General features: G+C 40.4%; 1 protein-coding gene across 2 annotated transcripts in view; it reads left to right on the top strand.

Annotated features, from left to right (window-relative positions):
- Positions 1-14,323, top strand: part of tcerg1l (transcription elongation regulator 1 like) — an 85,572-nt gene extending 71,249 nt beyond the window's left edge. For both annotated transcript variants that reach the window (XM_048234142.1, XM_048234143.1), the window contains exons 8-15: positions 6,879-6,961; positions 8,182-8,270; positions 9,679-9,833; positions 11,008-11,083; positions 11,938-12,076; positions 12,277-12,366; positions 12,518-12,636; positions 13,465-14,323. In XM_048234142.1, coding sequence (XP_048090099.1) covers positions 6,879-6,961; positions 8,182-8,270; positions 9,679-9,833; positions 11,008-11,083; positions 11,938-12,076; positions 12,277-12,366; positions 12,518-12,636; positions 13,465-13,621 — 908 coding nt within the window. In that variant the 3' untranslated portion in view covers positions 13,622-14,323. The remainder of the gene's footprint in view (positions 1-6,878; positions 6,962-8,181; positions 8,271-9,678; positions 9,834-11,007; positions 11,084-11,937; positions 12,077-12,276; positions 12,367-12,517; positions 12,637-13,464) is intronic.
- The last annotated feature ends 1,313 nt before the right edge of the window (positions 14,324-15,636 follow it).

Genomic DNA, 15,636 nt, shown 5'->3' with positions numbered 1-15,636 from the left:
AGCGTTCACAGCGCTATAATCACTGTTCAGTTGGGAACAGTTAGCTATTGATTTTTCCTCTTGACAAAATGTAATGCAGAATTGTCACAAAGACATACTTTCCGATGTTTTGGGATCACTGAATCACAAGGTTATGAATGCATGGTGATATTTTTGCAATGTACAATGTAATCTAACATACTCTCCCGTGCTGCCGCTGGGGTATTTGGGTTAAATGGCATCGGCATGCAATTCAACATCACGTCTCCTTAAGTCCTCTAATATTTCCTAATTTGTCATCAACACATCCGTGATTCGTGAAAATGTGTACGCTAGATTTTTGCCTTTTTTCACATCTTAATGGACACCACACTGATTTCCCTCGAGTGGTAATATTTTTCTTTGAAATTATGTATGGTTTACAGAAATGGGAACTACGATGTATAGATGAGAGGAGCGAAGTGTGCGTTGTGCAGCACAGGCGGCCAAGCAAGGGCTCCTTACCCTCAGCCAACTCAACAACGAGAAACAGTTTCCAAGTTGACCTACTTTCAACTCTGCACAGTATCCCATTAACTGCATGACAGTAGGCTATTTACAATATTTTCTGTTAAGTAGAGTTTGTAAACACGTTATCATCAACTTAATGCACGCACAACATTTGTTTGAGCAGGAGAGAGAATAACAATGAATGGATGCAGCAACTACAGAAATTGTAGTCATACTTGCTGCTTTCTTGTACTATCTATGGTTGCTGGTTAACAGCACATAAAAGCTGATTTAAGCTAATTCACTAACTCAAGACTTCAAGGCCATCGTGGATATAAAACGTTTTTTGAAAATAACGAAAGGATGGAGGGAACATAACAAAGCTTGGAGTTATTTCAGATGGGCTACAACAAGGCAGGCAAAATGATGGTGCTTAAACCCTTAGCTTAAAGTGCACGCGATGTTTAAAGCCATACACAACGGTAAATTGGAACAAAACTAAAGGTAACTTTAGCCTTTATAGGGCTGTATAAAGTTGTCCAAATTAATAGGTCATAATTATGACCGCCGCGCAGCGAAGGATTCCCGGGACACTGAAAGACCGGGGTACACAAAACTTGGTAGGCATGTAACCCCACATGGATAGCATGGAACCATCGTTTTTCGTTTTGATCTGTATCCCCCCCACTGGACTGGACCCCCAAAGGAGGGTAGGGCAGGCACAGTTTTCTGTGAATATCTCGAGAACCGTAGGGTTAAGGAGGACCATTTTTTTTTGTATGTTGATCTCAAGGGGCCATGTCAACCCATTCCATAAACACTCATTTCATGTATAGCGCCACCTAGTTAAACACAAAAAAGTAAAAATGAGGTGTTGTCATCTCAGGTATCTGTGACCTAACATAGTCAAAACTGCACGAAATTGGAAGTGTAGGATCATTATGACACCCTCTGAATGCATGCCAACTTTCGTGGAATTCCGTTCATGGGGGGCCACACAATAAATTAATATTATGTTACTATACACCAACTGGCCTGTAGGTGGCCGGAGACAGTTTTCTCGAGAATATCTCGAGAACCGTAGGGCCTAGGAGGTCCACCTTTTTTTCGTATGTTGGTCCCGTTACCACTTATTTCATGTATAGCGCCACCTAGTTAAAAATTAAAAAGCAAAAAATGAGGTGTTTTCATCACAATATCTCTGGCTGATATGGTCAAAACTGCACAAAATTGAAAGTGTAGGATCATTATGACACCCTCCGAATGCATGCCAAGTTTTGTGAACTTTCGTTCATGGGGGGCCTTACAATAAAATAATTTATGTGTACATTTAGTGACCTACACCAACAAGGATTCCCGGGACACTGAAAGACCAGGGAACACGAAACTTGGTGGGCATGTAACCCCACATGGATAGCATGGAACCATCGTTTTTCGTTTTAATCTGTAGCCCCCCCGCTGGACTGGACCCCCGAAGGGTGGGGCAGACACAGTTTTCTGTGAATATCTTGAGAACTGTAGGGCCTAGGATGACCAATTTTTTCCGAATGTTTGCCTTCAGGGGTCATGTTAACCCATTCCATATGCACACATGTGCATAAACAGATACACACGCACGCATACATTCACAGTAATCATACGTATGACACATACTCACACAGTAGACATATGTACGCATGCATGTATATGCAAAAACACAAGCACATACTGTACGCAGGCACACACACAAGCACGCACACACACACACACACACACACACACACACACACACACACACACACACACACACACACACATAAACATAAACATGTACACTCACACATGCACACAATTCAAGAATTTCTCAGAACAGGCAAGATGGGGGAGGGGTTGTATAAAAGGAATTTTACATGTGAAATCTATGAACTAATCATGTTTTGGTACTTGTTGTCTAGAAGATACCAGTGAGAATTGAGTGTGGATAATGCAATTTAGTGCGACAGTTAGAATCATATAGGCCTTTCAGTGTGATTTATTTTTGTGGAAAAAAAAGCTGGACTGGGCGGCGGTCATATTTTGTACCGCTCTGGTAAATTTTTAGGGCACCAATGCACGAACAAAACCGGGAAATGGACAAATATCAAGGCTTTGATTGGTGTGCAACGCATTAATTCATGCAGGCCTGTGGTCATGCATGCGCCCTTAAAATAGCATCTGCATTTGCGCCACAGACTTTAGACCAGTGGGGTACACTACGAAGCACGTTAGACATATCTAGGCTATGTAGACATATCAAGGCTTGACAAAGCCTTGACTCGGGGGTATAGGCCTACGTTAAGTGATACTATGATAGCAGTTATGTGATATATTTGTCAAACTAGGCTTTCAGCTCAGATCTGTGCACGTTCTCGGTGTTGGGATGACGCTGGCCAATCGTGAAACGTGGAGACGCACAAGACACGCCTCTATTTAAAAACAATTACTTCCGCATTAATGAGCGTTGGCTTAATCTACACTGCGGTCATTTTGTGTGTCTAACCTATAGCATCAAATAAATCAATCAGTTGTTGTATGGTATGCACGTCCATAGTGGGATATTTGCACGCACAGCACTATTAAAGCGCATTCGAGCTCCAAAATGTTAGTAGAGGCGGAGCCCCACCTGTAGGATATATGACAGAATCCTACATGTGAGAACTTCGTTTTTAAGGGGCCGTTTATACGAGAACGATTGCGAAGGAAGACGACAAAATATTTTATCATAAGTGCCTTTCGTTTACACTAGACAATTTCCGTTCGATTTGGCAAGCGCCATCTACAGGATTTTCATCGAAAGTCATCAAATTTAACATCGAGAGATAAAATAGATTGCCTACAGAAATTGGAGAATAATGAAAGCATACATTTAAAACAACAATGCTAATGGCTTGAACAAAACGAGTGAATGAATAAACAGTATAAACTCAAAAACAACTTATGGATATTCAAAACTATCTATAGCTTACATTCTTAGATTAAAAGTGTTCACTCCAAATAATTGTCTAGGTGTAGGTGAAATAAATAAAATAGTATCAACATAATCCTATTGTCTCCCATAAGTCCCAAGTGTTTAAATAAAATTATCTGAAATGCAATGGCTTTCAATTCAATTTATGGCTAGTATTAAATCTGTGTAGCACACAGTTGATTTGACATTCATGAACAATCGTCGACACATGAAGCAGTTTTAATTATTAGCTGCCTAGGCTACAGAATTATCCTTTGGCTTGCATCAGATATAATATAGCCCACTGGCAGCTGTCACTGAACAGCCTACCAAATGTGCATGGCCCTTTATCAGCAGTAGACATATGTCTTTCATCAAAGATTATAACTAAAAATGCCATTATCAAGGTGATAAACTATGTTGCCTTAATACTTCGTATGGGGAGCGAACCTGCAAGAACGCAATTCCATTCCTATCTGTCTCGCTGCACGTTACACCACCACCGAACGTAAGTGGCGCAGAGTGGCAAGATTCCTAGAACCACACGCATGTGAAGTTAAAACATTTTTAATCGCACAATCTTCATACATTCTTTGGAGCTAGTGAATGTGTAAATCCATGCTTGGTGACACTGTCGGAAAAACATTTCTAGGCCTACTTCTATTTTTGAAGTTGTAGGCTACAGGTGACGAAAGCACAGGTTGACGGAACCATCTTTTTGGACTCGTTTTCCGACTGATTTTTTTTTTTGCAACACAGCTTAATTTAGCTTGAGAGTTAACCTGCTATAACCTGACTCTCGCCAGATGAATTTCGTTCCGCTTAGCTCCGCCTAGCTTCACTCACATCCATCTGGGACCTCTTCCATTGAGAGTGATTTCAGCACGAGATTGTATGGTAGAGCCAATCAGGACGCAGGGCGGGAGTTTCATAGATGTGACATAGCGTAGAAGCGACTGTGAGACTGTTATCAGCGTCACAGGTTGGCTTCGATGTGAGTGGTTGAAGTAGCACGTCAATAGATGACGGACAAGTGGCTTATTCAATCATATGCAAGCATTTTTTGATTAGGCCCAGCCTTCTGAAGCAACACTCCATTGGATTGGTCCCAGATGGATGAGCCCATGATGTTAAAAATGAAACTTTACTCAGCCCTTCATAGCGACCTTTCCATGAGCATTTAAGTGCACCTAGTGAGACTTCACAAGGTGTGGATAACTAGTTTACACTACATTAGAGTGGAGTGCTCTAGCTGTTTTTCTGGCACTCACAAGGAGTGTGCTGTTGCATAATCTCCATAGCAGGCCTCACCCTTATCCTACACTAATGGCAAAATTCACGGGGAAAACCACATCCTTCAAAAAAAGACTCCCTCATTTTCTTTGGGCACACACGGTGTAGACCTGTTATTTGGATACCATTAGCCGCATGCTTTACCATCTAATCCCTCCTCTTGTCATCTCCTCTATTCTGTAGTCAAGCTTCTCAGAAAAGCCTTTTGAAATCAATGGCACACTCGGGGGATTTCATGGCTGCGCAGAATGGAGTGCTTTTCTCAGACCTCTTAGTTTGTTTCCCAGGCAGCGGAATTTAGATTAGCGTTGCTATTTATTGTACCTTGTTTGATTGGACACAACGAATCAGGGATTTCAGCATTCAAGTGCCATCTTTGCCGTTTGTGCAGCTTTCCTCCTGAAAACATTGTTTATATCATGTAATGTCAGATACACTACGGGAAAGAAGTGTTGATTAATGTATAACGTTGAGATGCAGCTGCCTCATAGGTGTCTGAGTGTGTTTGCTCTCCATTCTGATGTGATGCATGGACACAGGGACATTTACTTCATTAAGAGCCCCTAGGGATGTGGCAACTAACAAGATTTGATATGGGGGGTGGTATTGATTTTCACACTGTTTCCTTTGTCAATATCTCCCTCACAATCATGCAGAAACAAATATTTCTGATTTGTTAGTCCCCTGGCTTCAAATGCAATACGTCTGTTTGTCATTTTACTTTTTCTCCTCTTTCATTTTCGGTCATTTGAGAGTGAAGAGAGGATGCTAACTGAATGCTTATGCATATGCATATGCCCATTCTCAAAGCCATAAAGCGTTGCTTCATCCATTTACAGGGTTTACAGATCATTCACAATTGCACTGATGTGCTTCTGTTTCATAGATGTTGCTTTTGAGAAATAATAAAAACTAATTTGTGTGATGTTGCATTTTTATTTTGTACCCATGCTTAATGTCAACACCTGTCTCTCACAGACTGGGCAGACAACACTTCCATAATGACAGCCAGATGGCAGGATCCATAGTGGTGGAACTTGCTCATGTTTTCATGCATTGCGGTAGTCACACTATCCAACCACAGCCGTAACAAAATATCTCAGTTCTATACCATGAGATGACTGTCAGCATGCTTATTGGCGACAGATGCCCAGACAAGGGTCCCATTTGCAACTGTGCCAACATAGGCATGATTAAATTCATATTTTTATAGTTGTTCGTCTGCAATCAGGGTATCAGTATCTGACACCCCCCCAGCATTTTAGTGGCAATCAAGGAAAGGAAATCGAGAAATGAACAGCATCAATCATTCAAAATCAAAACCTGGCATCACAATCATACCATCCATCAGTTTATGATTTAAGAGAAAGTGTTAAGGTTGTACAAACACGTTCTATACAATATTATTATTTCACAATGACAATGATTATGTCATCATTTCCAGCAGTAAGTAAGACATGCCAAATTAAAAAAGGGTGTCACTCATAATTTAGACACAATTTCCTGGGAAAAAAATCCCTTATTAGCAACCATGATTTCTAATTGATTATGCTCACTTAATTACTTTATAAGCATTCAGGGATAGGAAACTGTAAGGATGTAGCAAATGTTAAATGTTAATAAAAATTAAGATTGCTTGAATATGTGACTACGTGTGATACGATATGAATTTTGTATGTCATGGGAATCAAGATTAGCAGCACTACGATGGCAGTCCTGAAGTACAGCAATAGTACTGTATTTCATACTCAATAATTGGACGACTGACTGTTTTTATAAATTAGTATCACTGAGCCTGTTGTTCAGGCGCAGTATTTATGGGAAACAAGCCCTGGTGGTGCTCTTTGAGGTGTGCTGAGTTTTCATTTGAGGTTTGCACCTACTTAACACGTAATGAGCTGCTGATTGGTGGGGCAATTGAATGCTGAGAGCTTTAATTAGGTATGAATGATCCTTCTTGACACCTCACTAAATGGCTGTGTCATTTCTGATGAATCTTCATTAAAAAAAAAAAATAAACACCTCAGCTTGTCTGTTGATATACCATAGTCTCCCATCGCCCTTATTAGCAAGACTGATTAGGCTCCACTCTGTCACATTAACAACATACATGGATGCTAATAGACTTCCTCCATGTGTTCTTATCTTGCAGATAAGAAGCTGGATATGGTGAAGCCGCCGCGTGCAGGGGCGCTGGTGCTACATACTGATCAGAAGGCGGAGGACAAACGTGTGGTGTGTAGTCCTCTCCCAGTCTTACCATGCCGTGTCCACTGACCATGTGGTGGGAAGTTAGTGTGATCATCCCAATGCTGATGAGATGTTTAGATTTCTAATAGACTCACATGGACGATGGTGCGATGCACTAGGATATGTTTATTGCCTTGTATGAAATGGAGATCAAACGGGCTCTCACAAAAGCTGACCTGAAAAGCTGAGTACGGTGTGAGGTCTAGTTATGACTTTCCCATCAATATTCCAGTGAGACGAGACTCCCGGTAACTGGATTTGTTTGGAGAATTTCATAGCCTTGCCAATTAGAACATATTTCAAGACATGTGGTATAATTCATTATGTGATAAATGCCAGGCTAGGCCTGTAGCGTAGCACTCCTACCCCCACACACCCACCCACCCACGCATGCACGCACACACGCACACCCTACAGGCTTGCATAGAGAATCACTGATCTAGATGGGATGGTCATGCATCTCTGTGTGTGCATGCCTGTTTGTTTGTGTGTGTGGGTCTAAACAATTTATCACAAAGTAATCTCCGCTGTTGATTTTTTCTATTAGCCTTGCACGCCATTTGAAAGTAAAAGCTAATTGAAGGCCCAGTCAGCAAACGTGCCTCCTCAAGAAGCACACACAGGAATATGACTCATACCAGCAGAAGTCTCTGTGCATGTTAAAATGTCTAATGAATACTCATACGATTGTTTTTCTTTCCATTTTATGGATTTATGTTTAATTGGAAGCAAAGTATGGAGTCAGATTTTTATATTAGCCAGATGCAGAATGTTTGTCTAGTATCAACACCTTTCTAGGGGCCTGTCATACCTTGTTGGAGTCATAATTTCAGACTTGTAGCTTGTAAACCTGTTATTATCTCCGACCCATTTGTTGTCTCCTGAAATCAATAACTGCATGTACAGGAGTGTATAGCTCAATAAATTCAAGCAATATTGGGAACGATCCCAGCAGCACAGAGGCATTTTTTAATCATCCAGGCAATATCACTCCTATTGAGTTTTATTTCACCTCAACACCATAGACATTCAGTTGTATTTAAAACGTGAAAACTTGGTGAAGGTCAGATGACCGAGATGTTTCATGACCAAGACAGCTTGCACTGGCCTGCAAACACGCACCACTAAGGCAAAGCAAAACAATTTTTAGAATCAGATTCCCAGTACAGCTCAGTCTCACTTGTGTGTTTAACTCCTGTCTAAAGGAGAAGCCCTTCAAGATCAGCTTGGAGGAGGAGAGTGCCCCTAAAGACCAGCGGCCTGTGGCCTCCACACCTGTTCCTGGATCTCCCTGGTAAGAGCCTGTTTGGGACTCAGTGTCTCAACTTAATTAACTTATCCTGTTGGTTTCTGTCTGTGTGTGTGTGCGTGTGCGTGTGCGTGTGTGTGTGCGTGTCTGCGTGTGTGCATGCATGTCTAATTCAGCAAAAGACTGCTGTCACAATATTTGGATCTTCTTCCAGATAACAGCTAGGGGGAATGTTTCAGTTAAAGACATACTCAGGATATTGTGGAAACCAGAAGGGACTGTTGTAATTCAATTAATGCCATATCACCCCCTCATTACAATAATTTATTGCATTTTTAATTCATGTTGGAACTATACAAACATCCCACTGAGCATTTAACTTTGTGCAAAGAGGAACAAAATATGGGGTAATGGCCATTTACTTATTCATGATGTTGTCTTTGGCACCCAGCAAAATTGTTTTGTTGCACCCGCATTTTTCAGGTGACAAATAATTAATATTTGTATTTTGTAACCACATTTAGTCAAGCTGGTTTGCCCATGCTGAATCATAATGAAACTGTCACAACTCTGAAAGAGACACACATGCACAAAAAGCACCGATGTGGCAACATTAATCTAACTGCGGAGGAGTGGTGTGGGAAAAGTGTAAATGAAATGTCACCGTTTGTTTGTCATGGCAGGTGTAGAGATATTCTAAAACAGTTCTTTGATGTGCCGAGTTTGTGAACGCTCCGAGGACGGTGTGCTGTGTTCACGCCAAGAATAAATGTGGAACGGTGGTGGGATAAGCGCTCTCAGTCAGAAGACTGTAAATCTTCTCTGCAATGTCCTGAGTAATCTGAAAATTAGGAGATCCTGTTGTCTGGTGCCAGCGTGCTAAACTGTAACAGTTTTTTTGTTGATGCCATTTATATCTGAATAAATAATCCAATCAAGCCCATGCACACTTTTTTTTAGATCTGCGCTTAGAAGACCTGGATTTACAGTAACCCTGCTATAAGCACCAAGCAGCCGTGTATTAAGTCTGAAGGAATAGATTCCTCCATCCGTGCAGAGGTCCTTGTGTGGACAGTCCTGTTCCTTAAATCTTTAAGGGTGTGTGTGCCAGGACGGAGGCGGCTGCCCTCTTCATGGGCCTCACTCCAAGGGGCTGGGGGGGGGGGTGAGGTTAATACCACACAACCTTATACCCTGCTGCTGTTTGTTACACTCATCCCTGCAATCCTCACTCGCAGCATAGGCCAGCAGCACCAGGGGGTTGTGGACAGAGTACCTCCCTGGACTCGAACAGGGAGGAATTTATGTGGTAAGAACAGCAGTGTCTAGGGTGGCAACTTCATCAACTGCAGTTCAATTCAAAATCCATTGCAACCGAGATGGCTTGTGATGTTGAAATGACACTGTTTTGGTCCTTTCATGTCTTTGAGGTGAAATATCTCTGCCCCTGCAGGTGCGTGGTGTGGACAGGTGATGACAGGGTGTTCTTCTTCAATCCCACAATGCAACTGTCAGTCTGGGACAGGCCTGTAGATTTAAAAGACCGTGGAGATCTTAAGAGGATTATGGAAGATCCCCCCCATAAGCGCAAGAAAGACTCATCATCAAGTACGTCCCTTGCAGTGAAATGTACTTTATCATCACCATGTCAGCCCAATGTGTAGTGTTTGCTGCAGTGGCAGCTTCTTGTATATGGATATGCCATTATATTGACCATGTTGGAATATATGAATGCACAATATTCAATGCAAGCATTTGTCTTTGTGCAAGACAGCAATGCAAATTCATAAAGCTTTCCAACAGTTGACTAAGTATTCTTACAGATTAGCTAATCAGAATTTATCATGTGTGACTGACTTTGTAAATATTGAATTACTGGAGATCTTGTCGGGAAGTTATTATCCGCCTGACTTGATTTCCCTGAAGGTTGTTCATCTTCATTGATTTAGCCTTTTTGAAGTTATGGGCAGATTACACATTGATGACCTTAAGCAGTAAGACCGCATAGTTCAAACAATCCATTTCGGCTAAATTAGCTTTATGTTAGCTTTACATTTCTTTCAGAGAGAAATATACCAAATGTCAAGTGCTGTAATTATCTACAGAATACAAGATGTAACATATGAACATGTTTAAACAGTAGTTCATGTTGAGGTGGCTTGTCAGTTTTATAAACAGAAAAGTGTGCCAGTTACTGTTAATTTGCTGTAGCCTATTACTTCAATTCAATCTATTACGTCAATTCCTGAAGCATGTCTAGGTATGTGTAACATGAAAAATGATTTAGTAAAGTATTTAGTAAAATATTTTGTCTGGACTCTTATTTTGGTCCCTACTAACAGTCCAATATATGAATGAGAAAAATCAAGTGTTGTGTTAAAGCTGAGCTAAATCTGATCATTACTAATGTGTGAGGTCCTTGTGTTTTTTTGTACCTGTCCAGCTATACACCTGCCTTCATTATCCTTACGTTAATATTTTATCATTCTTTCACAGTTACAAAACCCACTTGAATTGGAACATGAATTATGTTTAGAAGAATAGATTTTGTACTCAGGGTCTGTGCTCAGAACAAGGAGAAAAAACAATAGTTCTAACCAATTGGGACCTCCTATTTGATTAAATATCAGAAAGGAGTGGTGGGGAAGATTGGTTATAAGGATGGTGTATTTGCTTACTTGCTTAGATATGCTGTAACTATAATCATATGTGTATTGATTAATGATCACATGTAACAGTATATAGCAATGCCATTCCTCACCATAATCTTCTTTTTTATCAGAGGATGGCTCAAGTTCTCTATCAGCGGATGATGATGATGATGAAGATGAGCACAACTCAAAAACCAAAAGGAACAAGTAAGCTAGTGTGTTTGTGTTCATGTTTAATATGCTGTGTGGGTACTGTCTTTTTCCTCAAAGAGAACTTGTGGTTGTGAAATTCATATTATTAGCTAGTCAAATGTCTAAACAGGGCAATTCGACATGCTGTGCAAGTCATAGACATGCAGATTGATATTATAATTATCTTGGTTCAGACTGTTTAGCCTTTGTTGTGTTCAAAACTGAGAGTCTGCTGTGTTATTGCATGTGTAATGGTTTGATCATCTGATAGACAAAGAATGACGTAGTCTAATAATATAAATGTATTATATATTATTATTTGTTATTTTGTTATTATTCATATTTAATGAATAATCACACGTGTTCATGTTTCCCTCCATGACATCTCACTCTCTGCGCTCTCAGCTTGGTGTACGATGCACACCATTTTTTTCCACAATGTATGGAGTTTTTTTGTGAAGCTCTGATGCTCTGATGTATGTTTTAAAAGCCAGATCTTTGAAGTATGTTGCTTATCTGTTTGAAATCAGACTAAATATAGGAAAATAATCTGTGATGTGGAATATGATTATGAACTACATAGCCGCCATGTCCCTTGGAGTTTGGAGAGGTTTAAACTTAGAGCTAGTTTGGTTGCAAAGCATTAATTTTAAAACACTTTATTTATATAACTGACATCATTAAATCTCTCATGTAACATTTGTAATGTTTGAAACCAAGATCCTGACTTGGAAAATATAGAGTACTGAGGGTGCTGCAGAAGAATCTAATTCATTGCATAATTCATTCATTGCATCATACGAGAAGGGGCAGTCATATTCAGTATTGTGATTTGCACCCCCTTATTTCTCTGTCTGTTGCTCTCAAAGGGTAGAAGAACCTGAGGACAGTGGGCTGGATGGCATAGACAAGGAACCAGCGACACTCAGTGGAACATCACCCGCTCACATGGTTCTGCCCTTGGAGCTCCGCATAGCACACTTCAGGGACATGCTGCTGGAAAGAGGGGTATGGACCTAGATCTGGGGGCTGAAGTCAATGTTGCTCTACCAGGAAAGGAGAAAAAATACCAGTGCTTTACACGCTGTCTTTCTGTGAAAGATGGAGAATGTCTGTGGCAGAGACTGATGTATATTTCACAGTGGAATCTAAGAGGGAGGCATGAGTGAGATGCATTTGTTATGACTCATGTCTGTCCTCTTGTGTAGGTGTCAGCATTCTCCACCTGGGAGAAGGAACTGCACAAAATCGTTTTTGATCCAAGATACCTCCTTCTGAGCTCAGAGGAACGCAAACAGGTACTGTGACCAGAGCTGTTGCCATTTCAAAGCTGCTAAGACAAATGAGCCATTATATCTTACGGAGTTCCACTTCAACTGATCTGATGTTTATTTTGTCTTATTTAAAGAGGGAAATGTGTTGTGCTTGTCTCCCTGTTCCGACTAATAGATCTTCGATCAGTTTGTGAAAGCCCGAATAAAGGAGGAATACAAAGAAAGGAAGAGCAAACTGCAGCAGGCGAAAGAAGAATACCGCAAACTCCTTGAAGAGTCAAAGATTACCTCCAGGTAAAGGCTCCGCCGTCTGACACATTATGAGGAGAGTGACGAGGCTCGCTGTACACTTCTGTGGGTGACCTTGTGTATTAATGAGCTAGTTTCGTTACCCCGGGGTGCCCCACATATAGGATGCGCTCAGTTCTCTGCCTTCACAAAGAATTATTCAATAACCTATGTGTTTAATGATGAATTTTTCAGTGTTTAGTGTCAAAGACTGTTGGCTGTGTTATTTTACTAAAGCCTGCTTTTTCCATGTTCACTGTTGCTTTTAAGGAAAAAAAAGATAAATCGGGAAGTGTATACAACAGAATGTGTTTTGTCTCAATTGGGACTAACTTTCTTTCGTTGTCTGAACTTTTAAGAGTAATAGAACTACACAGTCCATTGATCATAAGCACTCAGTCGTTGCATCACTAAAGTATGATGCTGTGTCTGCTGCAAATGCCACATCATTGCAACAGTTTAACCCAGAATAGGAGGCTTTATTGGGGGAACTGTAGCAGAAGATAAGGCAGCATTAGTGGCAGCATGGCTTTTTCTATTATCCTGTCCCTTGTGCAAAGTTCCCGCAGTGCCCAAAAGGAAAATAGCTTTCTCACCCCTACATTTTAGTGGCACTCTCTTCTCTCGGCGTTAACAGACATAAAAGTAATCAGTGTCAAAACACAAGCCTGTCTGCTGCAGTGCAGCTCAAGTGTACAAGTCAGTGTACAACCTTGGTTGACCTTTTTAAGGGTGAAACAGTAAAGGTTCCGATGGCTCACTCACATCCCCCACATCTGCATGACTGTTCTTTTATTCCTACTCAGTAAAAAAAGCCCACTGTTCACCTCACAGGTCAACCTTCAAAGAGTTCTCGGAGAAGTACGGCAGAGACCAGCGTTTTAAACAGGTGCTGAAGAAGAAGGACCAGGAGCTCTTTTTCAACCAGTTTGTCAATGCACTGAAGAAGCGAGACAAGGAGAACCGCATGAGACTGAGGAAGATGAGATGAGGAAGCACAAGCTCCGCCAGGCATTCAGCTGAGCCATACAGATTACTGTGAGAGACAACCGACCACCTTAGGTAAACAAACTGACAGACAGACAACACATCCATGGCTGACATCACTCCTAATAGACGAGCATGCTGTGAAGGCGAACGTTATGGAGCTCCAACTCTTTGCTCTGGGACCTGGGAGTATGGCGTGTTTGTCCTGGCACCAAGTGAACGAACTCTCAGTGATCAGATGTGTTTCATATTGAAGCTCTAATGAAAGTCAGTATTTCTATTGTTTGAGTCATTGTGACAAACATGGATATTTGGCTGTTCCTTGGTTCTTTATGCATTTATATAAGGCCCATACATGGATTTGTGTGTGCACCCCTAACTGTGTACTCGACATAAGTGTGTGCAGGCACTGTCACCTCATGGTGGATGTAGCCTGGTGCAGAAACCCAAAGGAAGTGTTAAAGTGTAAGTGTAGGACCTGACCTTAAACAGGAAGTCCACAAGAGTTCTTTGAAATGTATTGTGCATTGATGAGTTTTCCAAATGTTGTCTGAAAAAAAAGTGCATTGTTGCTAAAGTGTCATATTGTAAACAGAAATGTATTTTGGGATTACTAAATAAAGTCATGTAAATGCATATGTGTCTTTCAAATCAATGTATGTTTAAATAAATCAATGGTGTACATTAAAGATGTAAATGTTGTAAAGGAAGGCTGTTTTACTGTTTTAAAATACTGACTTGATGATTTGATGGTAAGATAAGCTGTCTTGTTTCTTTTTCCTTTTCATTTTGAAATTAAATCCAAGCCTTTTGTGTACTGTCGTTGATTCATTAAATGAACAGTATCACCTTTGATAAGTCTAACTGCAAGTACAGTTTAAACTGGCCTTATCACAACATACTACGGTAATTATTAATAACACTTTGTTCATGTAATATACACTAAGTGCAAAATTGTTTAATAGCCCTTAATATGATTTATTTAATTTAGCCCTTAATTGTTCATACTATCATACTATTGAAATCTTAAATCGTATTACCTGGTAATGACATGCACTCATTGGGCATACCAGTTGTATTCCGGTTATAGAACAGTTATAATTTATTTATACACTATCAAAATGTGGTGCCAAAGAGTAGCCTATTTATATTTAGCATAATATTTAGTACAGGGCAGAAAAGTGTCATTTGTCCACATGTGTAGCAGCTCTCTTCTGCAGAAAGCCTGCACATTGTTAAAAGTTCACATTTCAGGATTTTAACGACAGCCCATTTTTATGGTGACTGCTCCTGAAGTCAGCTGTCAAATCTTAAACATCACTGGTCAGGGAGCAGACATTTAATCTCTGAAGTTTGGCAATAATCCCTGCTGAACTCCTTATTGCTGTCTGCTGTCTTTAGGTCATGCCTGTCTCAAAAGACCATAGTACTACTGTAAAACCACACTACTACTGTAAGTCCAGTAGTTCACACTACTGTAAGTCGCTTTGAATAAAATATCTAAATAAATAACAAAATTAATAAAAAAAAAACAAATAAACAGCTGTTGTACTGAAATCTTGTAAAAAAATATAAAGGCCATATAGACATTCATCACAAATTATATAATGAAGGAAAAAATTATTTTGCAAGCATTTTGCAAAAAGTGTTACAATTGTGATCACAACTGATCAACAAAACATATGTTGCAGTCATGAGGTTGTGTGTATGCCATCCCTGACATTAGAGGGGCACACAGTACATGTACTTTACTCCCAGCACAACCTAACTGTGGTTATTATTACATCATCATCATCATCATACAAACACAGAACAGAGACTGAGTCTGGAAATGACATTATGGTTTCAATATAGTGGTCAGTGACTGAGATTTGTCCAACCTCTGGTGCCCTGCCACATGCCCATGACTGTCTGAATATTGTAATTAAGTAACATTAAACTTTTGTTACTCCTTACTGGTAGTCTACACTGGGCACGTAACTGAAGCATTCTGTTCGCTGAGTGTCTGCTGTAACAATC

The sequence above is a fragment of the Alosa alosa genome, chromosome 22 (assembly GCF_017589495.1).
Source record: "Alosa alosa isolate M-15738 ecotype Scorff River chromosome 22, AALO_Geno_1.1, whole genome shotgun sequence".
Taxonomy (NCBI): domain Eukaryota; kingdom Metazoa; phylum Chordata; class Actinopteri; order Clupeiformes; family Clupeidae; genus Alosa; species Alosa alosa.
Note: the sequence above shows the minus strand (reverse complement) of the source record. Positions and strands in the feature narration are given on the sequence as shown.